This window comes from Octopus bimaculoides, chromosome 8 (assembly GCF_046866305.1).
Source record: "Octopus bimaculoides isolate indiv1 chromosome 8, ASM4686630v1, whole genome shotgun sequence".
In the NCBI taxonomy this organism is placed as follows: Eukaryota; Metazoa; Mollusca; class Cephalopoda; order Octopoda; family Octopodidae; genus Octopus; species Octopus bimaculoides.
The window spans coordinates 95738655-95765983 of NC_142935.1; the positions used below are offsets into that span (position 1 = coordinate 95738655).

General features: G+C 37.7%; 1 protein-coding gene across 2 annotated transcripts in view; it reads left to right on the forward strand.

Moving 5' to 3' along the window:
• LOC106874580 (ubiquitin-like-conjugating enzyme ATG10) overlaps positions 1 to 27329 on the forward strand; it is a 323193-nt gene that overhangs the window by 199260 nt on the left and 96604 nt on the right. The window contains exon 2 of one of the 2 annotated variants that reach the window (XM_052970266.2): positions 11468 to 11497. The exons of the other annotated variant lie outside the window; for it this stretch is intronic. Within the exon in view, the coding sequence (XP_052826226.1) occupies positions 11468 to 11497 (30 nt within the window). The remainder of the gene's footprint in view (positions 1 to 11467; positions 11498 to 27329) is intronic. 2 annotated transcript variants of the gene reach the window in all.

The window sequence follows — 27329 nt, forward strand, 5'->3', positions numbered from 1 at the left end:
GATGTAGAAGATGGAGTAAGTAGATGAAGATAAATGAGCTTTAGAGGTAATTTAATGCCTGAGAGTCAGAAGAGCAGTGATAAGTCTGTTCAAGAGACATGACTGATCTATGTAACTTAACCCTTTAGTGTTCAGATTAATCTGTTAAATGTAATACTTTTTTCACTCAAATTGTTTTGAATTAATCGTACATTATCTTACAGCTTTGAAGTTTCGATGGTGTGATAGATTATTCTTAGACTGTCATTGTAGGTTAGGTGTGAGAGGCTAGATATGGCCAGTTTGAATTTAAAACATGTCGGATATTTGGGCCGGATATGGCCAGCTTAAACACCAAAGGGTTAAATAACTGAACTAGTAAAAAGTCATGCTGTGAAATGATAGTAGAGAATGGCAGGATTACTGCATGGAAGGGATGTGGGATGATGGTTGTCATTGCCCCTTTTGATACCACTCCCCAATGAAACCACCCCTGGTTCTATGGCATAAGTTACTTGTTTTAAAATGATCTGAATTAAACTTTTCATCTAAATTCCATCTTTTATCTTGTACCTGTTTCAGACATTTGACTGTGGCCATACTAGGGCACCACTTTGAAGGGTTTTAGTTGAACAAATTGACCCTAAGATTTATTTTTTTGAACCTAATATTTATTCTGTCAGTCCCTTTGCCTGAACTGCTATGTTATGGGGACGTAAAGACACCAACACTGGTTGTCAAGTGGTGGTGAGGGACAAAGACACACACACATAGATATATATACATATATATATATATATGGTGGGCTTCTTTCAGTTTCCATCAACCAAATCCACTTGCTGGGCTTTGGTCAGCTCGAGGCTATAGTAGAAGACCGTTGCCCAAGTTGCCATACAGTGGAACCGTATGGTTGGGAAACAAGCGTCTTACCACACAGCCCACACCTGCATCTTGTTAATTTATATTCCAACTACCAGCTTAATAATCACCGTTATTTTAATAAATTCTTTGTTATTTTCAAAATTAGTTGAAGCAGAAATATGGTAACAAAAGGGTTAAGATTTTAAAAACTTGGGCTCCCCACAACTGAAATCACATAATGCAACAACAAAGGGTAATAATTCTTCCAACATACTTCATCACAAAAATTGGACAATAAGTATGATGATGATTATGATGATGATGATGGTGATGGTGATGGTGATGGTGATGGTGATGGTGATGGTGATGGTGATGGTGATGGTGATGGTGATGTAGTAGCAGCAGCAGCTGGTAGTGATGGCACCATAAAAAAAGAAAAAAATATTTATATTTTTCTCTTATTATTTATTCCTTTTTAATGTAATTTCTTAAGGTACAGATTTATGGTGAAAAATTGATAATTTCTGTGTGCAAATACAAAATCAATCAGTGCTTATAGAAATGTTAATTTAAGGATCAATCATGGAAAATTTCTCTTTCTCTCTTTCCTTCTCAGATATATATATATATATATATATATATATATATAGATTAAGCGATGTGTGTAAAATATTTCACTATGTTATGCACAGAGCTTGAAGTATTAAAACTGCAGTATTGCTGAGATTTCTGCAACATATGCAACTAGTTTGAAAGAGGAAATGATCATTAAAAGGACGACTGCTATATTCTACTTTACTCTTGGGAATCTCATAGCTTACCTTTCACAGTTTATATATATACACACACACGCACACATGTGCACACACACACACACTAATAATAATAATAATAATAATAATAATAATAATCTTTTCTGAAATTTGTGAGGAGGGGGCTAGTCGATTACATTGAAATTTGTGAGGAAGGGGCTAGTCGATTACATTGATCCCAATGTGAGACTGGTGCTTATTTATCGACCCCGAAAGGATGAAAGGCAAAGTTGACCTCGGCAGAATTTGAACTCAGAACGTGAAGACAAACGGAATGCTGCTATGCATTTTGCCCGGCATGCTAACAATTCTACCAGCTCATTACCTTAATAATAATAATGATGATAATAATAATAATAATAATCCTTTCTACTTAAGGCACAAGGCCTGAAATTTGTGGGGAGGGGATAAATCAATCACTTTGACTCCAGAGTTTCACTGGTACTTAATTTATCGACCCCGAAAGTTGACCTTGGTGGAATTTGAACTCAGAATGTAGTGACGGGCGAAATGCCACTAAGCATGTCATCCAGAATACTAACGATTGTCAGCTCACCACCTTAATAATAATAATAATGATAATAATAATAATGATAATAATAATAATAATGATAATAATAATAATGATAATAATAATAATAATGATAATAATAATAATGATAATAATAATAATAATGATAATAATAATAATGATAATAATAATAATAATAATAATAATAATAATAATAGTTGTTCTGTATTTTAGAGATGAGGAATTCTGTACATTATTTACATTGGATGGATATGAGTCCTCATCTTGTTTGTTGTTACCATAACATTTCGGCTGATTTACTCTTCAGCCTTCATCAGGTGTCCTAGTGGAATTTTGAACCCAACCCTGGATTCTCATTCCTAAGGTATTTTTTTGCTGGTGTTATTATTGTCATTTATTCAAGGCACTGCCTGAAATTGAACTCGGAATCTTGGGGTTAGTAGCCTGCGCTGTTAACCATTACGCTATATGCCCATAGGCAATTAAAGAGTGAATTTTAGGGCTAATATTTTTGTATCCTTCCTTAATACTGGTTCCCATATTCTACACATATCTGCACTAGGTCTGCTTAGGAGGTACATAATCTGGTACATAATCTGTTGGTCCCTTTTGCCAAACTGCTAAGTTACAGGGGTATAAACAAATCAATACCAGTTGTTAAGCACACATACACACACACACAGAGTGAGCTTCCACACAGTTTCTGTTTACCAAATTCACTCACAAGGCATTGAGCTCCCTTCTAATATATACAATAATATAATATCTTATATGATAATATATAATGTATAACATGAAAATGTATAATATAATAATATATAATATAATAATAATATATAGATGGTGAAATCTAATCAACAGTGGCAAAAAAACACTGAAAGAACCAGCCAGAGATTTCATTACCTTTGTGTGCTCAGATCCGTTTGAAGAAGAAGAAACTTCCTGTGAGTGATGAAAAGTAGAACAGTTACTGGGAGGTGGCTGCAGATTTACCAGGGTGTCAAGGATTCTTTCCCATTCTAGTCATGAAGAAACCAGATATCATCATGTGTGAAAAAGAAAGTGGTAAATCTAATTGAGTTAACAGTTGCTCATGAAGATAACATGGATGCTACTCGGGCTCAAAAGATTGAGTGTTATGGAAACCTCCTTGAGGAATGTAAACATGCAGGCTGGAAAGCAGAGCATTTTCCAATTGAAGCCAGATGTAGAGGATTCGTTGGACACAGTGTGAGGTAACTGATGAGTGATATCCAGGCTACAGTGGAAAAGGCAAGCCTCTGGATCTGGTTAAAAAGAGATGATGAGCAATGCCTAGAATATTGAGTGAAACCTGATAACCAGTTGATCTAGTAAGCATGGCCTCATTTCAGTGAGTGGGGCCAGTGCACAATGATGCCATCAAGAGATAAGCCCCGAAATGGTACGCATTCTCTCCTGATGATCCCATAAACTTGCTCTGCTAGTTGCTTGCAAAAAAGAAATCATAAAGGTATGAGTGAAAGTGATAAGCATTGTTAACTAATTCTTACTCTGTTGTAAATATTTGTGTGTATGTACTTATAGTGTAGTCATTGAACTACCTTTTGGTGTATATAAACATATACAATCTGTGTATGGAGGGAGAGAAGTGAGGTCATCATAATTTTTACGTTCACTTTCCATGCTTTCACAGGTTCTATTCATTTTGAGTGCTTGGCACTTTATATGGCTGTCATCTTCTATATGCATCATATGCCCATTGCAATACAGTCTTCCTTTTGCATATTACATCTGACACCTTTTCTCAGTCCCCTTGAATTCTGCCATTCCTGTACTCTAACATTACACATTTAGCAAAGCATTCTCACTCCATTATTTCTTTCTAGTTTTTGTAGATCCTCAGTATTCAAGGGCCATGTTTTTCTGCTTCCATGTAGTATCACACTTCATACACAAGCATCACACAAATTGCTCTTCACTCTGTGGGAGAAGCCCTTTGTAGCCAGCACCTCCATAAACTTTCTCCAGCCTTTCTTACTCTGGTTATTCTACTTTTAAAACACATGCCTCCTCAGCTAATTGGATCACTTAAGTAACAGAAGCTATCAACTACATTTTGGCAGTTTCAGAGCGTTTTAGAGAATCTGTTTTCTGTGTGCTCTTACTGCTTATTGTCTGTGTGTACCTACTACATATAAAGTCTATTTTCTCTGCTAGTGATTCCTTTACATCTCTTGTGCATCCATTGTTTATACTAGACATACCATATGGAATTTTTTCTGCCTTTTCCTTTTCTGCACATTGGCTATACCCATTTTTCTGACAGGAGGAGGGTCTTGTCTGCTTTCCTACTTACTAAAACTTTAAACATTTCAATATTTACTTCTGTTTACTTTCCTTTCGATTTTATATTTTATTTTCATATCTGGAATTTCTTCTTCACATCTTATACACATTCTGATATTTGACCACTAGAATTACATCAAGAGGAAAGCAACTGCCATGTTACTGACTTTCCCCACTACTAATGAGGACCAACTCAATTCTGCAAATATGGAATTAGCAAAAGTATCAGTATTGCAAGAAAGCAAACTTTTTTTTAACAGAGGAGGAGCTGCACCAATACGGTTTCAACAGACATGCAGCAAAGTAGTTATTTATCTGGCAGTGTGTAAGATAAAGTTTCACATCCTAATATTAACATATTTAACTCAGACAACTTGATGTATTTTTCTGAAAAAAATGTCTATCAAGCATTTTCAGTGTTATTGTTCTAATGAGGACAACTAATACACACAGTATGCACACATGTGACATGCATGCAGACTCTATACTCAGATAATGTATGCATACACTTCAACAGTCTACACTACGTAGGTATGTATGTATGTATGTATGTATGTATGTATGTATGTACGTATGTATGTATGTACACATGCCTGTGTGTGTATGTATACATTTTTATATGTAATATATGTGGAGATGTGTGGCTTAGTGGTTAAGGGTGTTGCATGCATGATCTTAAGATTGTGGTTTCGATTCCTGGACTGGGCAGTGCATTGTGTTTTTGAACGTCATTTCTTGTTGCTCCAGTCCACTCAGATGGCAAGAACGAGGAATACTGTGATGGACTGAAATCCTGTCCAGGAGGGAATATACACACCACAGAATCCAGAAAACCAGCCTTATGAATCTATGGCTCTGGAAGGGTCAGGTGCATGCAAGACAGTATGTTAAGAAGTTTGCTTCTCATTCATGTGGTTCCATGTTCAGTCTTATCGCATGCATCTTGGGCAAGTATCTTTTACTATAAGCCCAGGCTGACCAAAAAACATGTCTGACCATGGGGAAATATTACATTGCTTCAAAACTGGTGAGGGTTGGCAACAGGAAGGGAATTTGGCCATGGAAAATCTGCCTCAAATAAACTGTCTAACTCATGCAAGCATGGAAAAGTAGACATCAATTGATGATGATAATATATATATATGAGGTGGTATCAAAAAGTTCCCGGATTAGTTCTGTAGTGTGCCAACAGATGGCAGCACACGGTTGCATGCACAGTGAGAGCTAGTAGTGACCTTCATGAGGTAGTGTGCCTGGTGACATCACTATTTACTTTGCAAGTTGTGGAATTTGTGTTTTTGTGATCACACATATGTTGTAGTCTGCAATTTTGCCATGGACAGGAACAAAGAACCAACGTGAAATTTTGCATTAAACTTGGGGAGTTTGCTACAGAGTCATTGAGCATGCTTTGGCAAGCTTATGGTGACGAGGCAATGGGTTGTACACAATATATTGAGTGACACAGGTGCTTCAAAAGGTGAAGACAATGAGCGATTTGGAAGACCTGCCGTGAGTGTCACCTCTGGAAATGTGGTATTGTGCATCGAAAAGTCATCCTCCTGGGCCAGACTGCCAATTGAAAGTTCTACTGTGATGTTTGAAGTGTTTGAGGGAGGACATTTGGCGAAAGTGACCGAATTTGTTGGGCACGAAGAATTGGATTCTTCACATTGACAAGGCACCCTATTTGCCAGATTTAGCATCTATGGACTTCTGTCTCTTCCCCAAGATGAAAATGCAGTTCAAAGGTCACCGTTTTAAGACTGTTGTGAAAATCCAGAGTGAACTGCAGAAGGTTCTCAACTAACTTATGGAAAACGACTTGTAGGCCAGATTCCAAAATTGACAGCGATGCTGGGAGTGGTGTATTACTATACAAAGTGACTATTTTGAAGGAGATGATGTTAAAACTTAGGTAAATAAATTATCCATTTATTGCAGAAAAATATGTTACTGGCCAGCCATGAGACTTGAACTCACATCTCATGTGAGTTCGAGTCTCATGGCTGGCCAGTAACGTATTTTTCTGCAATAAATGGATAATTTATCCTGATCACGCTATTTATAGCATTATCACGCGTTTGAGAAATAAATTTATTTCTGTATCTTACAATACATCTCAACGCTTCTAAAAAAAAAAAAAAAAAAAAACTTTGTTTGTTTACTTTCATCGTAAAGTTGAATTTAGGTAAATAAGTTATTTTTATTAAACATACCTAGTCCTGGAACTTTTTGATACTAAATATATGTAAGTATATTTTCCTTCACCGTCTGTTTTCCTATGTTAGTATGTTAGACCAATATATTATGGAGACTGTTTTACAGCTGGCTCTCCTTCCTGTTGCCGACTCTTATCTCTTGTTTCAAGTAAAGGATCTCTTTTCACATATCTTTGAAGACATGAAGTGAGTGGAATTTCTTCACTACTGATTCAGCTAGAAGTAGACTATCAGCATACAAGAGTTCCTGTAGGCAGCTGTTCTATGGGAACCCCAGTTTGCTGTTATGACTTTGGATACCATGATAAATAGAAGGAAGCTAAGAACTGAACCCTGGTGCACCTCTCCCTGCATGCTAAATTTGTTACTATATTCAGTGCTGACTCACATTTTGTTGACAGTATTTCTCTGTACAAGGTTTATACTGTCATCATAAGCTCTTCATCTACTAGCTTCCTTAGTGATCACTAGATCGCAGAATAAGGAACATTGTCAAATGCCTTTTTCATGCCTATGAATACAAGGTAATGTGGCTTATTCCTAGCTAAGTAATTCTCACTAGAAAGATGGTATCAATAGTACTTCCACCTGGCATAGAGCTGAACTGCATCTCATGTAAGTGAACTCTCTTTCTCATCAGTTGGGTTATAATACTTTCTGCAGTTTTCATAACCTGGTTCTCTAATTTGATACTTTTGTGATTTCCTCTCTCTGGTATGCCTACATTGACTTTGCAGCAGTCAATAAGGCTGCTACCATGGCAGTTATCAGGTATGACACTTTCCTGTACTACCTGAGGGACAATGCTTCTGACTAGCCCATCGCTATTAAAGCATCACTCAGCAGTAATCCATATCCTCCATTGTTCTATTTACCATACAGCTTAAAATATGAATGGTAGGTCCTTCCATTGGGTTTACTTGAAGTAGACTCTCTCTCTCTCTCTCTCATTCAAAAGTCTCTTTTAGTAGCATTTGAATACCACTTTCTTTCTAGCATTAGTAAGAACAAGTATTTTGTTATCATTCTCTGCACACTGCTCCCCAAAGTTGTGTGCACTTTGATTCTGTCTAGGACGTTGCCTACCTATCAAAGCATTACATGTCTCTGGTCCTCACATTACAGAACATGTGGAAACTGCTTTTTTGTTTGCCTCTTCCCTGGTTATATGCATCTGATGTCTAACTTCTTTTCTAGTTATTTGATATTGTACTTTTCTGCCTGCTTTATATATATATATATATATGTATGTATATACATATACATACATGCATACATATATATGTATGTATGTATGTATGTATGTATGTATGTATGTATGTATATGTGTGTGTGTGTGAAGGCATGTGGCTTAGTGGTTCGGGCATCGGCTCATGATCGTAAGGTCGTGAGTTCAATTCCTGGCAACGTGTTGTATCCTTGAGCAAGACACTTTATTTCATGTTGCTCCAGTCCACTCAGCTGGCAAAAATGAGTTGTACCGGTATTGATACAGTGTGTATCACGCTGAATCTCCCTAAGAACTACGTTAAGGGTACACGTGTCTGTAGAGTACTCAGCCACTTGCACATTAATTTCATAAGCAAGATGTTCCATTGATCATATCAGCTGGGACCCTCATTGTCGTAACCGATGGAGTGCTCCTATATATGTGTGTGTGTGTGTGTGTACACACACACACACACACACACACACAGCTGTGATCTGTGCATCCATGTTGTTGAAATCAATCTTTCATCTGAATATAAAACCAACAATTTGCAGAATTTAAAAATATTTTATTTCTTGTTCTTTTTATTCTGATGGAGAAGGGGTGGGTACAGTGCCTACCGCTGTTCCAAGTGTGGATGATTCTGGTTCTGAAAAAGAAAGATTGCTAAAATATGTTGAAGGCTGAAGCTAATGGTAGTTGATGTAGTTGTTTAACCCTGATCTGGAGGACCTATGATGAAAGATGCCCCTTCCTCTCATGACCATCCTATTTTTTATTCAGATAACAGGGTATTTGCTGTTCAGAGGAATGTTGGTAGTTTTTGGATATGATCCAAAATATGCTTGCTTTTTGGTGAGTTCTGTAACACATTGGTTACTGAACTCAAATACAGGGGTAATTTTTATTCAGTATTTTTAAAGTTTCTTTTGATTTAATGTTAAATTGTCTCTTCTAACTTAGCATAAACAACTTTTATTGGTCATGGACAAATAGAAGATGGTCTGCAATATTTGTGTGCACTAAGTCCTTTTCAGCATGAAATGGTAATAAAGTGGAATACTTTATGATACAACACTCATGATATAATACTTCCCTTCTTCTTGTAATAACTTCATAATTCTCTTTGAAGTTCATTATAAAAACAAAAATGTTTAAATCTTAACAGTTGTAAAACATTCAAGTTTTAATGACAGTAGAAGAGGAAAAGTGTAAATGCTATAGAGTGAAGATAAATTGTCGCAAGCAATATAAGCTCAATACTCAATTGAACAATTTCCTTTCATTTACTCCTGTCCCTGCAGTTTTTTTCCACACTCAGTATCATGAAGAAAATTGACCTTGAACTCCAACAATCCAGGCTTATAACATTTTTTTCATTTTCACAGGAGAAAATCAGCAATTTGGAAAGTTGCTAGATTTAATATTATTTTTGTTAATATTAATAGTTCACCTTAACCAACCTTGGGTGTATTTTTGTTTAAGCTTAGGTTAGCTTTGGTCAAGCTGAACTATGGTCAAAATTATTTCGGCTGTCACCAGCCCATCTGTTTTTCAGATATAATGCATCTAGAGTGAGTTAATCAAATGCATCCTCTCTTTTTTAAGGAAGATTTAGCTGCTATTTATAGCAAGTTGAGTGACCATTTTTATCTTTTACTTGTGTCAGTCATTGGACTGCAGCCATACTGACGCACTGCCTTACAGGATTTAGTCAAGTAAATTGAACCTAGTACTTATTTTCAAGTCTGGTACTTATTCTGTCAGGCTCTTTTGCCAAACCACTTAGTTATGGAGATATAAACAAACCATTCACTGGTTGCCAAATGCAAAGACATACACACACACACACACATTATATGATGGGCCTTCACATTGTTTTCATCCATCAAATTCACTCACAAGGCATTGGTCAGCTCATGGCTATAATAGAAGATAGTTGCCCAATGTGCTACCCAGTTGGATTGAACCTAAAACTATGTGGTTGCAAACAGAGCTTCTAAATCATGTAGCCATTCCTGCATCTATATAAAGGTTGTTTTTATAATATTTAACCTAGTAATGATTGAGGTTGGGTTCTAATAAATTCCTACAGATATTGTAATGTTAAGAATCTATTGATCCTTTATCTGTATCAATATAAGTTTGCTTGGCATTAGACAATTTTATAATTCATTAATAAATGGATCTTTGCTGTTTTCAATGATTAGTATTCAGTTGTTTGGTCAACTGAACTACAGTTTGTACAATACCATCAAATGTTAAGGATTTCTGTCATTATTGACAATTACAAGTCAATAAACTACTTATTTATTTGCTTGTGAGTATTTGACTATTACCACAGACATATGTACCCTTAATGTTGTTCTCAACTGGAATCAGTGTGACATAGTTAATCAAGGCTGGACCTTTAAATTACTAGTACAGTCCATCAGGTGGGCTTCCAGATGGTGATGGTACTTTCTTCATATCTGAAGATCACGAGGAGGAGCAACATGCCCTCAAGAATCTATGTAAATGGACCCTTGATGCTGCTAGGCTTTTTCTTCCTGCCTTCACTTAGCAGTCTTAAAGTGGGAGTCAGTCCACTCAATATGATCTCCTCTTTAGACTTGGGGGTCTGATCACTGTGACTCATTCGGCTAAGATGACTGCAGTGACCAGCAAGCTGTAGGTTTTACGTTGGGGTGACTTTCTCCAAGCTGAATTGCTTGACAGGGCTAGGGAGCTACACCTACCTGGGAGTTGTTGGAGGGTGTCAAAGAAGACAGCAGACCACCTGAGTGACTCCACTTCTTGATTTGCTGTCGAGGTTGACTTCCCTAGCCTTTTCCTTTCCCAAGACACTCATGTAACAGCGAGGGTTTGTGCTTAGAGTTTTTTTACGTCACAAGCTAATTAACTCATAGCTGTGACCTGGACAGGTGCTACTACATTGAGTCAGAGTAGGTCTGGGAACAGCAGTGACAAAGAGGTGGTTCCCACACATTTCAATACCCTGGAACGCCCAAACCAGGGCCCAACTGCCAGATGCAGTTTTTAAAGTCATACTGAGGTCAACTTCCAGACAGTTCAACACTGTCATCAAATGATATGTGCCCATCTAACTATCAGCTATACTGGAAGATACTTTGATTTAAGGATTTTGTAACTAAGGTTTCCATTATCAATTGGCTGTATAATGAAGTTTGAGCACCTCTATCAGGAAAGCACTACTCGCCCCCCCTCTCTCTCTCCTCTTTCCTCCTTCTTTCCCTCTTTTTCTTTCTCTCTCTCTTGTTTCAGCTTCTCTCCTCTCTACGTTTATTAAACAATTTTTTTCACTGGCCCCCTCCTAAGAAAAACATTATTAAAACAAATAAAACATTTGCGCAATCACACACATATACACACACATTAATCAATACATCAGTCACACACTCATATACAAATCACATAGGCACACACAAATATATTTTCCACTTCAAACTTCAATATTGATTTCTATAATTCCTCACTTATTGATCTCTAATATTTCTCTTAGTCTAACAGGTACCACCACCACCACCATCAGGTAAATGACTACTCTTTCTGTTACCCCTCCCCCCACTACCACTGTCATCTCCCCCACCACTACCACTAACATAACCATCTCCGCTATCATCGCCGCTACCCCTACCGCCACTACCCCTACCGCCACTACCCCTACCGCCACTACCCCTACCTCTATAGTTTCCACTACTATTACTATCATCACTGCCACTACTATAATAGAACTACTACCACCACTACCACCATCACTCCCACTGTCACCACTCACTTTACAACTACCATCTTCTCTGCCACCATTATGACCACCACCATCATCATCACTATTATTGCTATCACCATCACCACCACTGCCACTACCACTATCACTATGACAACCATTTTCTGTTACCATCACTCCACTCTCCATTATCTCAACACTACCACCACCATCATTTCCTCCTCCTTGTCCTCCTCTTCTACTCAGACTGCTGCTGCTGCTGCTACTACTACTACTACTTTATAGAAATTACAACAACAGCAAGGGCTATAGTAAAAAGTGCAACAAAGGAACCTCTATGTGGTCACTCCATCTGTTAGAAATAGCAGCCAAAGCACACCTGTGCATGTTTATAAAAACAGGACATATTGGTTCACATAGTCCTAAATACAGTTTGTTTGATGTAAAAATGGGATGGTCATAATTGGAATACCTTTAATCATGTCTGCTGCTTGGATAAGGGCTGACTTGTTGCAAAACAACAATAAAATGTAGTGAATGACAGAGTTATTAGAGGATTGGGACTAAACACCTTGTAGTATTTCTTTCAGCTCCCTGCACTGTGGTCCAAGTCTGGCCAAGGTTAACTTTGCTTTTCATCCTTTCTGGCTAGCTAAAATAGAAGAACCACTCCAGCTATAAGTGTGAATGTGTGGTAAAAAGTTTGCTTCCCAACCACATATATGGTTCCTTGGGCAAGTGTCTTCTGCTATAGTGCCAAGATGACCAAAGCCTTGTGAATGGATCTGGTAAGTGGAAACTGAACGAAGCCCATTGTGTATGTATGTATGTATAAATTCAAATTACGATAAACGTAAACAAACAAACGAAGTTTGCTTTTAGAGGCGTTGAGGTGTCTTAGAAAGTTAAAGAAGTGATTTTCAAATTCTCAATCACAGGATAATGCTAATAATATAGCCTGAACAGGATAAATTACCCCTATTTTGCAGAAAAAAAGTGTAGGTGGTTAGCTGTGGTCCATACATACATTCATTTGTTCATTTGTTTGTTCTCTTCTTTTTTTTATCATTTGGATTCTTTCTCTGAAGGAGTTGATTTCTAACAAAGATACAAAGTTCCATTGTCAGAATGTATATATGTATGTGTTAGTGTGTGTGTGTGTTCATGTTTTATCATAACATCATTTGATAGTTGTAAACAAGTGTCACTGCCATACAAGCTATCGTTCATTTCCAATATTCTGCAAGCAGGATGTTTGACCATGAGAAAAATAATGGCTAGGTTGAAAACAGATGAAAGTTGGCAACAGGAAGGGCATTCAGCTATAGAAAATCTGCCTCAATAAAATCTGTCTGACTGTGCAAGCATAGAAAAGCAGCTGCTAAAATGATGATGATGATGACTCCAAGGCAGACGATTGGTACAATTGTTACATTATTGAAAAAGATGCCTTTTGCTAACCCTACTCTGGCCCTTTACATTCTGATATTGTTTGTGGTAGACTTATACCATAATCTGATTTAACGCCAAAACCTACTCCTTGAGTGCCTTAAGCAAAGTTCACTCTGTTGCAAGATTTTGAATAGGGTTTCTGGTTTGAGGAAATCTCTTCCTTCATCCTACCAGTTTTTAAAGTCTTGAGAAAATAAAGGATCATAGACGCTGCCTGTTCCTCTCTTGACTCCCCTTTTGTTCTTTTTAATCCTTTCCTGATGACCCTTCAATTCCTGATTACTCTTCTTTTCCTAATTGCTCTTGTCTCATTGATAACCTTGCCCTTAATGACTGCTCTTCTCTTCTAGACTGTCCTTCCCTTCTCGACAGTCTTTCTCTTCTAGACTGTCCTTCCTTTTTAGACAGTCTTTCCTTTCTAGACAGTCCTTCCCTTCTAGACACTCCTTTCCTTCTAGGCAGACCTTCCCTCAATAATAATAATGGATCTTTTCCCTTTCAACGGCAGATCGAGAAATTAATTTTTTGTAACTAAACACTTTCAAACTTTGGACACTGGTAGAATGTATCATATAAAACATCTTTTACTCTTAGTGTTGTTGAGAAAAGTTTATATTTTCAAAGTTATTTTGTGTTTAAGAATTCGTATTTCGGTAATTTCAACCCAGCTTTTCAGATATGGAGATTCTGGAAAATTGCCAAAAATCGGAATTTTGAAATTTTTTGCCTCACCCACCCGTACCCCTCCCCCTCCAATTTCTTCATTTTTCACTTTTTTTCATTACCTTAACCCTAACTCTAAAACTTTAACCCTAAAACCCTAACCCTAACCCCCTAACCCTAAAACCCTACACACGAACGATGTCATAAATAACAGTGGCAAATGAAATATACACCACCGATAGTTGTTGTTGACAAACAATGGCAGTAATTTTATTCAGCTGAATACACGTCATTGATTGGTTGAAATTTCCGAAATACAACTTTAACATGAAATAACTTTGAAAATATAAACTTTTCTCAACAACACTAAGAGTAAAAGATGTTTTATATGACACATTCTACCAGTGTCCGAAGTTTGAAAGTGTTTAGTTACAAAAAATTAATTTCTCGATCTGCCGTTGAAAGGGAAAAGATCCATAATAATTCATTGCACTATAGGCACAAGGTGTGGAATTTTTGGGGTCAGGAGACTAGTCGATTACATTGACCACAGTGCTCGACTGGTACTTATTTTATCAACCCCAAAAAGGATAAAATGTAGAGTCAACCTGATCAGAATTTGAACTCAGAATTGATACTGAAAGAAATGTCACAAATCATTTTGTCTGATGCATTAACAATTCTGCCAGCTTGCTATCTTAACCCTTTAACATTTAAAGTACTTTGTCAAATGTAATGCTTATTTATTCACATTGTTTTGAATTAATCATGTATTATTATCTCATAGCTTCAAGATTTCAAAGATGTGATGATGTGATTGTGTTTTTTTTTTAGAATGACATTGTTGGGTAGGTGCAAGAGGTCAGATCTCGCCAGTTTTAACATGAAACTGGTAGAATATGTGGGCCAGATATGGCTGGCTTAAATGCTAGAGGGTTAAAGGAACACCACAAAACAGTTTGTCCAATGTTCAAACAATTCTGCTAGCTTTGTTGCTTTAAACGTAATTATCATCACTCAGTAATGATAATTATTATTATCAAGATAGTGAAAGCTGGCAAAATAATTAGAGCATTGGACGAAATACCTTGTAATATTTCTTCTGACTTTTTGCATTCTGTGTTCAGTTCCCACTGGGTTGGATTTATTCTTTCATCTCTCTTGGGTTAGTAAAATAAAGCACCAGTCAATACTGCATTTGATTGTATAGACTAATCTCCCCCTACATCAGAAACCATCATCATCATCATCATCATCATCATCATCATCATCATCATCATCACCATCATCACCATCATCACCATCATCATCATTAAGGTGGTGAGCTGGCAGATTCATTAGCATGCTGGGTGAAATGCTTAGCTGTATTTTGTCTGCCGTTTTGTTCTGAGTTCAAATTCTGCCAAGGTCAACTTTGCCTTTCATCCTTTCAGGGGTTGATGTGATCAACTAGTCCCCTCCCCACACATTTCAGGCCTTGTGCCTATAGCAGAAAAGATTATTATTATTATTATTATTATTTTTATTATTATTGTAGTAGTAGTAGTAGTGATGGTGGTGGTTGTGGTAGCAGTACTGACTATCATAATCTGTAGACATGTTTTTTTTTATAAGGTCTGACTTGTGCTTGCGAATTTCTTTGTGGTTTACTAAACTTTCTTCTGCAATGGTGAAGTACAATGGAATAATTTAACAAATGAAGTTTATTTTGTAACAAAATAAATGAGGAAGGCTGGGTTTCTTTTTGACATTTTGCGTTTTCTCTTTGGTGATTTTTAAACAATGGCACCTGTAATGATAATAATAATAATAATAATAATAACAATAATAACAATAATAATAATAATAATAACAATAATAATAATAACCAACAAGAAAATCCCAGTACAGCACACAAAAGCGAAAATGATAAACATTAAACAAATGAACATTTCTGACAGAATAAATGAAGAAGCCATTTTGTTGTCTCTGCAAAACACACATGAAAATGTTAGCACAATGAAACAAGAAGAAAAAAAAGGACTTTTATTAGCAGTAACAGTACATACACACATTCACTCATTCTGTCCGTCTGTCTTTCTGTCTGTCTCCCCCCCCCTCTCTCTCTAACAAAGTGATGATGCTTTATTTTTGATAATGGTAATTGTCTTTCTTCTTTTCTTAATGTGACTAGTACAAGACAAACTGTACATATATATGAACTACAGGAAAAGAGGTCAATGTGACAAAGTTGTTCATTTTACAGCCTTTGATGAAAACATTTCTGGTCATGAGGAAATAATGCTTTGTTTGGAAACGGATGAAGGTTGGCGACTGACCGGGCATCCAGACATAGAAAATCTGCTTCAGCAAAATTCTGTTTGACCCATGCAAGCAGGGAAAAGTAGACATTAAAATGGGGATACCGCTGTTAAGGAGATTTAGTTAGAAAGTTAGATGAGGCACTTAGGACAGGCATCGTAATTGATATGTTGGCGGTGAGATTGGCCCTCAACCGATTTTTCAACGCCAAACACAAAGGCTGCGTTGTCAGAGCTAAGGTATGTTCACTAAGCCGGGAGGGAATGAAAGCATCATGATGGGCCTGCGTGGTGGAGGCGAAAAGTGGCAATAAAGCCACCATTCGGTCTTTGGTGAACCAGAGCGGGTGCATGGTGTTTGAACTGAAACAGATGTGTGAGGCTTTTCAGCGGCACTTTGCTCGACTGTTCAGGATGAATGGTAGGACAGATAACAGGGAAAACTCTTGTGTCTACTTGGACGGCTTGCCACAACTCTCAGGGTGTGAGATGGAGTACTGCGAAAGTCCGATAACAGCCGCGGAGATACAGGAAGCGATGAAGAGTTGCACTAGATCACAGGGTTTGGATGGTCTGCCCTATGAGCTTTATACTTCGATGCCAGACTTGTTTGCGGGCCTGTTAGCAAACGTCTACTGCAACTGGCAGCAGAATGGGAGAATTCTCACTTTTGTCTGTTGAGGGGTGGTGGCACTGCTGAAAAAGACCCAAACAAGGGGGACGTTATAGGGAATTTGAGGCCCATCACTCTGCTGATCGCAGAGTTGAAGATTTTGGTCAAGGTGTTACCCAAGAAGTTGGCACTTGTCATGGACAAACTGGTTGGCGAGGCACAAACATGTGCCATCCCAACCAGGAGTATTCATGATAACCTCCATCCTATCCACTACATCATAGAAGGATGGGTAACGTTGCTGGCATGGGTGGGGCTCTGATCAATTTAGATCACTCTAAAGCCTTTGATAGGGTCAACCTTCAATACTTGGCAGCTGGTTTTGGTCCTGTTTTCTGTGGCTGGATCACTGCTTTGTACAGCGGCATCTGCTTGGTTGTTTGTGTGAATGGTCACCTGTCAGAGCCATTCAGCATCTTGCATTCAGTCCATCAAGAGTGTCCTCTGTCTTCCTTTCTGTATGTACTCATTCTTGAGCCATTACTACGGAAGTTGGAGGCTTTGATGGGTGTCCTGCATGATCTAGGATGTGGGAGAAGTGTGTCTGCTTACACTGATGAAGTGAAGAGGCGATCTTTGAGATTGGGAGGGAGGGGCATGTGGGGATGAGCTGGAAGAAGAGAGTCTTGACATCAATGGTCAAGAGACTGACTGGAAGAGGAAGCGCAAGAAGGGAAGTGGGGTGAGAGTTGGCCTCTTCTTGCCCATCTTGTGAAAGGATGTCAGGAAATTTACACCCGGGTTGGTCAGATAGCAGTTGCTTATATTGGGTGACCGGGGTAGGGCAGGATCGCCGGAGAGATTACTGCTAGATAGGCGAAGACGAGAGAGGAAGGTAGGTGAACCTCTTTTCATTCTCCATGCACGACGACAATTTCTTAGTTCCAATATCTTTCAGCCACTTAGGTAGCTGTTTGGGTATTGTGCTAAGTGCACCAATTACCACAGAAACAAATGTCACGTTTGTCTTCCACAATCTTTTCATCTCTCTGGCTAGGCCTTGATATTTTTTTAATTTTCCCAATTTGTTTGATATCTACTCTGCTATCATATGGTATTGCAAAATCTGAAAGTTTTCATTATTTTTTCTTTGTCCTCCTTGCTTCAATAATATATACTGTCTCCTTGCCATGACTTCATGTGCTAGTTGTAAATAAATGTCCCTGTCCTACAAGCAGTGTCCTTTATTTCCAGTCTTCTATGAAAATATGTCTGGTCTTGGGGAATATTATCTTACTTGAAAACAAGTGAGAGCTGGTAACAAGAAGAGCCTCCTGCTGTTGAAAACTTTGCCTCAAAAGTTCTGTTCAACCCTTGAAAGCACTGAAAAGTGAGCAGTAAATGAATCATGATCTAATGTCTGTTTTCTATGCTGGCATGGGTTGGATAGTTTGACAGAAGCCGGCCAGCCAGGGAGCTGTCTCGACTCCAATTGTCTGTTTTGGCATGGTTTTTCTATTGCTTGATGCCCTTCCTAATGCCAACCAAATTACAGTGTGCTGGGTACTTTTTACAGGCCACCAGCATGGGTGCATTTATGCAGCACTAGTATAAGTGCATTTTATGTGGCACTGGTACAAGTGCATTTTACATGACTTTAACACGGGTGATTTTACATGGCACCAGCACCTGCAAAGGACATGTCTGTGCATATGGACGACCACAATTGCTGATGCTTCTTCTCAAGTACAGCAAATCACCACAACTCCCGGTCTCTTGTCATTTCCTCAGTGACACCCAACGTCTGAAGGTCCTTTTTCACCACTTCATCCCATGTCTTCCTGGGTCTATCCCTTCCACTGGTTCACTCCACAACTGGAGATCGGCACTTCTTTAAGCAGCTATCCTCATCCATATAACTATAAAATCATAAAATTAATACGAAAGCATAAAATTATAAAGTTACAAGCATTAAATTGTATGTTATTATGAATATCATGTGAAAGTTTCATGTAAATGTATCGAATATTAAACAACATATATGACCAGCTAAAATCAGTCATTTCATCTGAGTAAATGGAAGAAAACTGTATAGAAGACATGTCATAGAGTTTATTTATTTTGTGAACCATTTGCTTCGAATGAATGTACATACATGCATACATACTTTACACTCACACAATGTATGTATATAAAAATATATTTATTTAGTAGTGCTTGCTGAGAGCAAAGTAGATCACAAACTACAGAGAGAACTTGCCGCAAATCAACAAAATAATTTGTGTGTGTGTGTGTGTGTGTTTGCGCACACGTGTGTGTGTGTGTGTGTGTTGATATAAACATTTCAGAGGTTTTCTCTTAACTCTGAACAAAACTTATTTACCAGAGATATTTGAAACTGATGTAAAAATTTGCAGTCTTCAACACTGATTAATCTTCTCTCTGTGGAATCTGACCATTTTTTTTTGTTCTATTTCTTTCTTTTTATCATTTCCTTTTTCTGTTTTTGGTTTATTTTATCAGAATTTCATTATTTTTTTTTTATTTCAACCATTTTGGAATTGTCAATCTCTCATGGAATCATTATCACCAGAGTGTGTTTTAAAGTTTTTGAAAGTAATTAAAGGACAATATATAGCCAAAGGTTCTGAATATTGAGTTTCAGATAAGGAAATTGTTTTGTTTTTAGTCTTTTGTTATTTTCATTTTTTTTTTTGAAAAGGCAGAATGAGTAGAAATATTTTTTCATGTATTCTGATAAAAGAAACTTTACTATGTAATGTTGGCTGTATTGTTTAGTTCACTCATGAGGTTTGATAATCTTCCAGCTCATTGTACAAATGTGTGTTGGATCTATCGACAAACTTTCCTCTCCCATGTACTGCCTTTTTCATGTATGTGTTTAATTCTTTTACTTTTGTTGCAGTTGTTGCTGCCATCTACCAGTCACTGTTAGCCAAATAGATATAGTACAGGATTACCAGTTCAATACACACACACACACACACACACACACACACACACACACAAGTACAGTATGCATTGCTATGTGGCTAAGGAGTTTGCTCTCCAACCACATGGTTTCAGATTCAGTTCCACTACTTGGTATCTTGGCCAGGTTTTCTACTATAGTTCTGGGCCAACTATAGGGCTATAGTATATGTGCATGTATACACACATACGTGTCTCTCTCTATATATGTATATGTATGTATGTATGTATGTATACGTTTATGTATTTGTGTTGCAAGATTCTTGATGTGAAAACGTTATGTTAAAACAGATATTTCTATCCTTGGGGATGGTCGTCTTTTGCCAATTAAGTACACATACTATTTATTTGATCTTCACTTTGGTTTTATTATTATTATTATTTTTAGTTTGTATGTCAAAGTTCTTTCACCACACATTCTATGACCTCTTCAGCGACTTTCCATTCCATGTGTTTCCTCTTGCCTGACCTATTCCATTTTGTCTTTCTGTTGTATGTATGTCTATTTGCACATGCATGTTTGTTTGTATCAGTGTGTGTGTGTGTGTGTGTGTGTTTGTGCGTGTGTCTTTTTATTTAGTATTATATATGTATTGTGTATGTACATATAGGTTTGTATATTACACTGTGTCCATGTCTTTTAAATAAAATATATGTGTGTATGTATATATGTGTGTGTGCAAGTGCATTTGTGACATCTCTTCTTGACATCACATGATAGCTGTAAGTGTGAATTACCAACATGCAAGTAAGTATCATTCGTTTCCAGTCTTCCATATAAACATGGTCATGGGAAAATAGTACCTTGCTTGGAAACAAGTGAGTGTTGGCAACTGGAAGGGAATCCACCTTTAAAAATTCACCTGAGTGATTTCCATTTGATCCTTGCAAGCATGGGAAAGTAGACATTAAGACTTTGATAATGATATCATCATCATCATATCATCATCGTCATATCATCATTTAATGTCCACCTTCCATGCTGGCATGGGTTGCATAGTTTGACAGGAGATAGCCAGGCACGAACCTGCACCAGACTTCTGGATCTATTTTGGCACAATTTTTACAGCTGGATGCCCTTCCTAACACCAACCATCTAGCAGAGTAGACAGAGTGCTTTTTACATGGCACAAACACAAGTGAGGCCAGTTTTGGCATGGTTTTTACAGCTGGATGCCCTTCCAAACTCTAACCACTCTACAGTCATATGTACTCATATGTTGTTTTGGATTTTTGTACATCAGCTCTGCTGCTCTGTACTTGTGCAGTATTATTTGATTTTCCATTGCTTCAGTTGTCAGAAATATATATATCAAATCATCTGGGAATGTGATCTGAGATAGCTTGGTGTCCTCTCCAGTAGAAGATTTATCTACTTAACATTGTAAAACTTGAGCTGAAATTGAGCCATAAAAGTATCTTTGGACCCAGAAGCCAATTACATTAACTAATCTTTACCAAGTGAAGAATGTAGTTTAGCAGAAGTGGTTACAAATTTTAGATTCAGAAGACAAAAAGGTAAGATGATGTTGTGAATGTGAAACTTCCAGACTAGGTACATCTATATCAATAGGGAAGAGCAAGAGAACTGTGTTATAGAGAGAAGAGACAGCTGAACTTAGAAAGAAGCCACTGATTAGTTTGTTGGTGAAGCAGGGCTTCAGCTAGCTAGTAGCTATAAAAGTTAAATGACTAGCATAGAAAGAGAAGTGGTAAAAAAAGAGTAGCTAGTTGTAATATCAAGAAGCTAGATAGGAAGCAACATTATTTACATTATTTACATTTGACGGATATTTATCCTCACCTTGTTTGTTGTTAACATGTTTAGGCTGATATACTCTCCAGCCTTCGTCAGGTTCCTTGGGGAAATTTCGAACCTGGGTTCTCATTCCTAAGGTATTTTTCGATGTTGTTGTTGTTGTTGTAAAACCACCAATAGAAGAGAATATGACCAAAGACTGCATGTACTCCATCCCATGCAACTGTGGTAGGTTATACAAAGGCGAAACATGCCGCGCCCTCAAAATAAGGGTACAGCTGATCATGGAGACCATATAGACAAAGAACACCACTGGAAAATATAAAAACTAAAAGAAGCAGCACATATGTTAGGAAATAATAACCTCCTAAGCAGACCGAGTGCAGATATGAGTAGCATATGGGAACTGGTATTAAGGAAGGATAGGAAAATATTAGATTTATAAGCCCTAAAAATTCACTCCATAATTGCCCACGGGCATATGGCATAGTGGTTAAGAGCATGGGCTACTAACCCCAAGATTCTGAGTTCGACTCCAGGCAGTGACCTGAATAATAATAATTATAACATTGAAAAATACCTTAGGAATGAGAACCCAGGTTCGAAATTTCCCCAAGACACCTGATAAAGGCTGGAGCATATATCAGCCGAAACGTGTTAACAACAAACAGGATGAGGACAAATATCCGTCAAATGTAACTAATGTAAATAATGTACATAATTCCTCGTCTCTCAAATATAGAACTGTAGGAAGCAAGATATCAGGTACATCTACCAAGGAAAGAAGGTGTTAGGTAAAAATTTATCAATTTTTCATAGTGCGAAGAGGAGAGTTGTGAATGTTTCAGATTGCATAGCAGTATGCTTCCTTTCAGTTTAAGTGGAAAGACAGTAGTGACATTGGTGTATCCTCGCCATCAAAGAGGCTGCAGTGATAGAAATCTTGAGCCTTTCGTGTTCGGATTCCTCTGTCAAATGTAATTCTTATTTATTCACATTGTTTTGAATTAGTCATGCATTATCTTGTAGTTTTGGGATTTTAACGAAGTAATTGTTTATTTTTAGAATACCTTTGTAGGGTAAATCTGAGAAGCCAGATCTGGCTGGCTTGAACAGAAAAATAACTAGAATATTTGGGCTGGATATAGCTAGTACAAATGCTAAAGAGTTAAACAAATGAATCATGCCTTGAAAATAGCTGAGTTTTTGTAAAGTTAGTACAGGAAAGAATTAGCTTGGATAAAATGCAATTTTGCTTTGTGCCAAATTGTAGAACCATAGCAACTATATTTCCAGTTAGACAACTGCATAAAAAAATTCTTTGAATTTATTGATCTGTGAAAGACATTTGGCAGTGTCTTTCACTCTGTAGCCTGGTGAATGCAACTGAAACTAGTTCTATATAAATGTCTTCTGACTAGCATGTAAATCATGTACAGGATTGTTGTTATAAGTTAGGTTTGGTGCCTAGATAAGGTAGGAATTTAGTGTAAAAGTAAGTCCTCACATGGTTCTGCAACCACAATTTCTTCTATTTATTATAGTTATTGGACCTATAACATAAGAGTTTAGGTCCACTGTTCATGTGTACATATATTATGTATATAGGTATAGGCGTAGCTGTGTAGTAAGAAGCTTGCTTCCCAACCACATGGTTCTGGATTCAGTCCCACTGCATGGCACCTTGGGTAAGTGTCTTCTACTATAGCCAAAGCCTTGTGAGTGGATTTAGTAAACAGAAACTGACCAAAGCCTTGTGAGTGGATTTGGTAGACAGAAACTGAAAGAAGCTCATTGTATATGTATGTGTGTATATATATATATATGTGTGTGTGTGTCTTTGTGTCTCTGTTTATCCCCCTACCGTCCCCATAACTTAACAGTTTGGCAAAAGTGACTGATAGAATAAGTACCAAGCTTACAAAGGATAAGTTCTGGGGTTGATGTGTTCGATGATAATGTGGTGCTCCAGCATGGCCGCTGTCAAATGAGTGAATTAAATAAATTAATATGAAATAAAAAAAATAATATGTATATATACGAAGGTGAAAGATTTATCTACTAGGGGTGAGGGTATACATTCATACATATATATATATACATCTATCTATCTATCTATCTATCTATCTATCTATCTATCTATCTATATATATATATATATATATATATATATATATATATATATATATATATATATATAGATAGATAGATATATAGATATATAGTGAAGGTGCATGACTCAGTGTTTAGAGCGTCAAGCTTACAATTGTGAGGTTGTATGTTTGATTGCTGGACTGGGCTGCATGCTGTGTTCTTGAGCAAGACACTTTATTTGATGTTGCTCCAGTTCACTCAGCTGTAGAAATGAGTTGTGATGTCACTAATGTCAAGCTGTATCCGTTTTTGCCTTTCCCTTGGATAACACTGGTGGCGTGGAGAGGGGAGGCCGTTATGCATGGGTGACTGCTGGTCTTCCACAAACAACCTTGCCTGGACTTGTGCATCGGAAGGGAACTTTCTAGCTGCAATCCCATGGTCATTCATGATCAAAGGGGGTCTTTGCTTCATATATATATATATATATATATATATATATATATATATATATATATATATATATATATATATATATATATATATATACTGTGATAGCTGAGTCCATCAGGATTGTAGAAAGAAATTTAAACATAGGAGCATATCCACAGCAGTCACAGGCAAACTGGCCTTGAGGACATTCTGAATGCCACACCCATAAAGAATTACCTTAAATTATTTGAGTGTTGTGGCCTGCCTGATGATGATCCATGTCTCATGCAACCCACATCTTCAAAAAGGTTACCTATGTCAAGTCTAGAGATTTAAGGTCAAAAAGACAAAGACCAAATTGCTACTTAGTGAGAGTAAGCACAAAATCCTCGTGTCATTTGGGCAGGGTACTTGCTCAAAGGAGTAGACAGAAACTCAAAACAGTGTAAAAAGAAAGGGCCATTTTAGAACCAGAACTTCAGATGTGATGTGCAGGGGTAATAATAGTTAAATCATTTGTAAAATGATAAAATCCATCAACTGTTCAGGTAATGTATTAGATATATTGATAGTTTTTGTTTTTAGAGTGATCTAATTAGTATTTAAGGTTGGCTGTAGTGATGGTGTTGCAGTTAGAATACTAATTGTTTTGTTTAATGTCTGTCTGTGCTGGTATGTTTTACACTGGGTTAATAGAGGTAGGATTTTTATGATCTGATGCTCTTCTTGTCATCAACCCTTACCTCTTTTCCAGTGAGAGATCTTTATTTTAATCCTGAGGAACTTAAAAGGGCAGAGCTTGTGGACAGTTTGTTGACATGAAATATCAACAAATGGCAGCTTAGTTTGTAAATGTTCATACATATGCGCACATACATGCACACATACATGCACACATACATGCACACATACATGCACACATACATGCACACATACATGCACACATACATGCACACATACATGCACACACATACACAATAGGCTTCAGAGGCCGTTTGCACATGTTGACAACAAAAGGGTCTTCCTTCTGTGTAAAAGATAAACTCAATGAAGCAAGTATAAGTGTAGTGGGACATGGTAGTGAAACACAAGATATGCATGAAGTATTGAATGTAAATGGTATGTAGAAGTGAGAGAGAGATGTGTGTATGTTATGGATGAGAAATGTTAACCTACATGAGAGAGGTTGGACATGGGTGAAATGAGAAAATGGCTGAATAGGGAATATATTCCCTATTCAGGCATTTTCTCATTTATAAATATGTGGTCTGATCAACAAGTATCCGGAATGTTGCCATAGTAATGAAGCTAAAGCATGCAGAGTAAAGCCGCTTGACACAGATTGACCTTGAACTCTGCTGTGCATGCACACTAACTTTTAATGTTCTAGCTCACTTCCGCTGTTTACAGCAGTGCTTGGAAGGAAGGTGTGTAAATAATCTGCACATGCTCTGATAACTCACGGATGGTGATTCGACGATTTCCCCTCACAGCTGCGTGCACATCTGCGATGTTTTTCTCAGTTCTGCTGGTTTTTGGGTTTCCCAGTATGTTTGTCAATATTGACATTTTTCGGCTATCTTGGAAACGTCTGAACCACTCATACATTTGTGTGCGGCTCATACATTCCTCTCCATACACTTTCTGCAACTTTGCCTCGGCCTCTGAGCAGATATTGTCATGACAACTTTCTCTGTCATGGTCACTGTGACAATCACACACTACACACCTTCCTTCCAAGCACTGCTGTAAACAGCGGAAGTGAGCTAGAATGTTAAAACTTAGTGTGCATGCGCAGCAAAGTTCAAGGTCAATCTTTGCCAAGCAGTTTCACTCTGCATGCTTTAGCTTCGTTACTGTGGCAACAGTCCAGATACTTATTGACCCGACCTCGTATATATAAGAGTGGATTAGAAAAACTGTGTTCAGTGGGCATTATCATCATGTTCTGTGCTGGTATGGATTAGATGGTTTGACAAGATCCAGTGGGTCTAAGGATTGCATTATGCTCCAGTGTCTGGAGGTTGCTATGCAGCTTGCAGGACTACAAACCCCAGGGTTGAGGTTGTTAGCTTTATGTTAGGAGACAAGGAATTAAGGCGATCTTTGAGTACTAGTACGCAACAACTTCTGGTCGTTGCGTGCATGCATACTGATTACATGATCGTATAGTGTAATTATGTGTTTAAAGTCTCAGTTCGGATGGCGCCTTACTCACTCGCACCTTGGCCACACGTTTGCCGCAGTACAAAGGCAAGAGCACCCATTCCTCTGTCCTTATTGCCTCGGTGGAGTGCTTTATTGCTTCCTCCTCCGTTGTGAAGTGCACCTCCACAGTGGCGTATCTCCTCCCTATACTGATTACATGATCTATAGTGTGTTTATGTGTTTAAAGTTTTAGAACTGTATGCATCTGAGGGGGAGAAGGTTTGAGTTTAGTGGGCCATTCATTTTTTTTTTCTATTTAATGTTGTCTTTTAATATTTTCAAGTCATTTAAAAACAAACGCACTATACGATAATGTAATCAGTATGCGTGCGCACAACGACTGGATGTTGTTGTGTACTAGTATCGAAAGATTGCCGGAATTAATAAAGTACGAGAGAAGGAAAAAATTCCTGTCAGCAATGGTTAGGTGCCCACAGAAGACAAAGACAGAGGAGCAAAGTGGTGAGACCAGATAACAGGAACACACGGCTTCACATAAGTGATTTCGATGACTGGAGGTTTGTTGTATGGTAGGCTTAGATATTTCAGACCTATGTTTCTCATGGTAAGCCAAGCCAGCATGGAGACACTGTTACCGCTGCTGATGATGGTGGTGTATCACGACTCATTGCATTTATCATATAATCATATAACCATTGACTCTGTATTGATAACCAATACACTTGGTAAGCTGTAACTCGTATCCTTCTCCGTTTCACTTTTGAACTTGGACCGTCTTCACTTCTAAACGTTGTCAACACTGTATTTTCGGATTTGAAAAAACAGCACATTTTTTTTTTTATGTCTGCGGATACTTACTGCTGTGCTACCACCACTGGCATCACCAGATGTCACCATTTACTACTACTACTACTACTACCACCACCATCACTACTACTACTACTACCACCACCACCATCACTACTACTACTACTACCACCACCACCACCACCACCATCACTACTACTACTACTACTACTACTACTACTACTACTACCATCACTACTACTACTACTACTACTACTACTACTACTACTACTACCACCACCATCACTACTACTACTACTACTACTACCACCACCACCATCACTACTACTACTACTACTACCACCACCATCACTACTA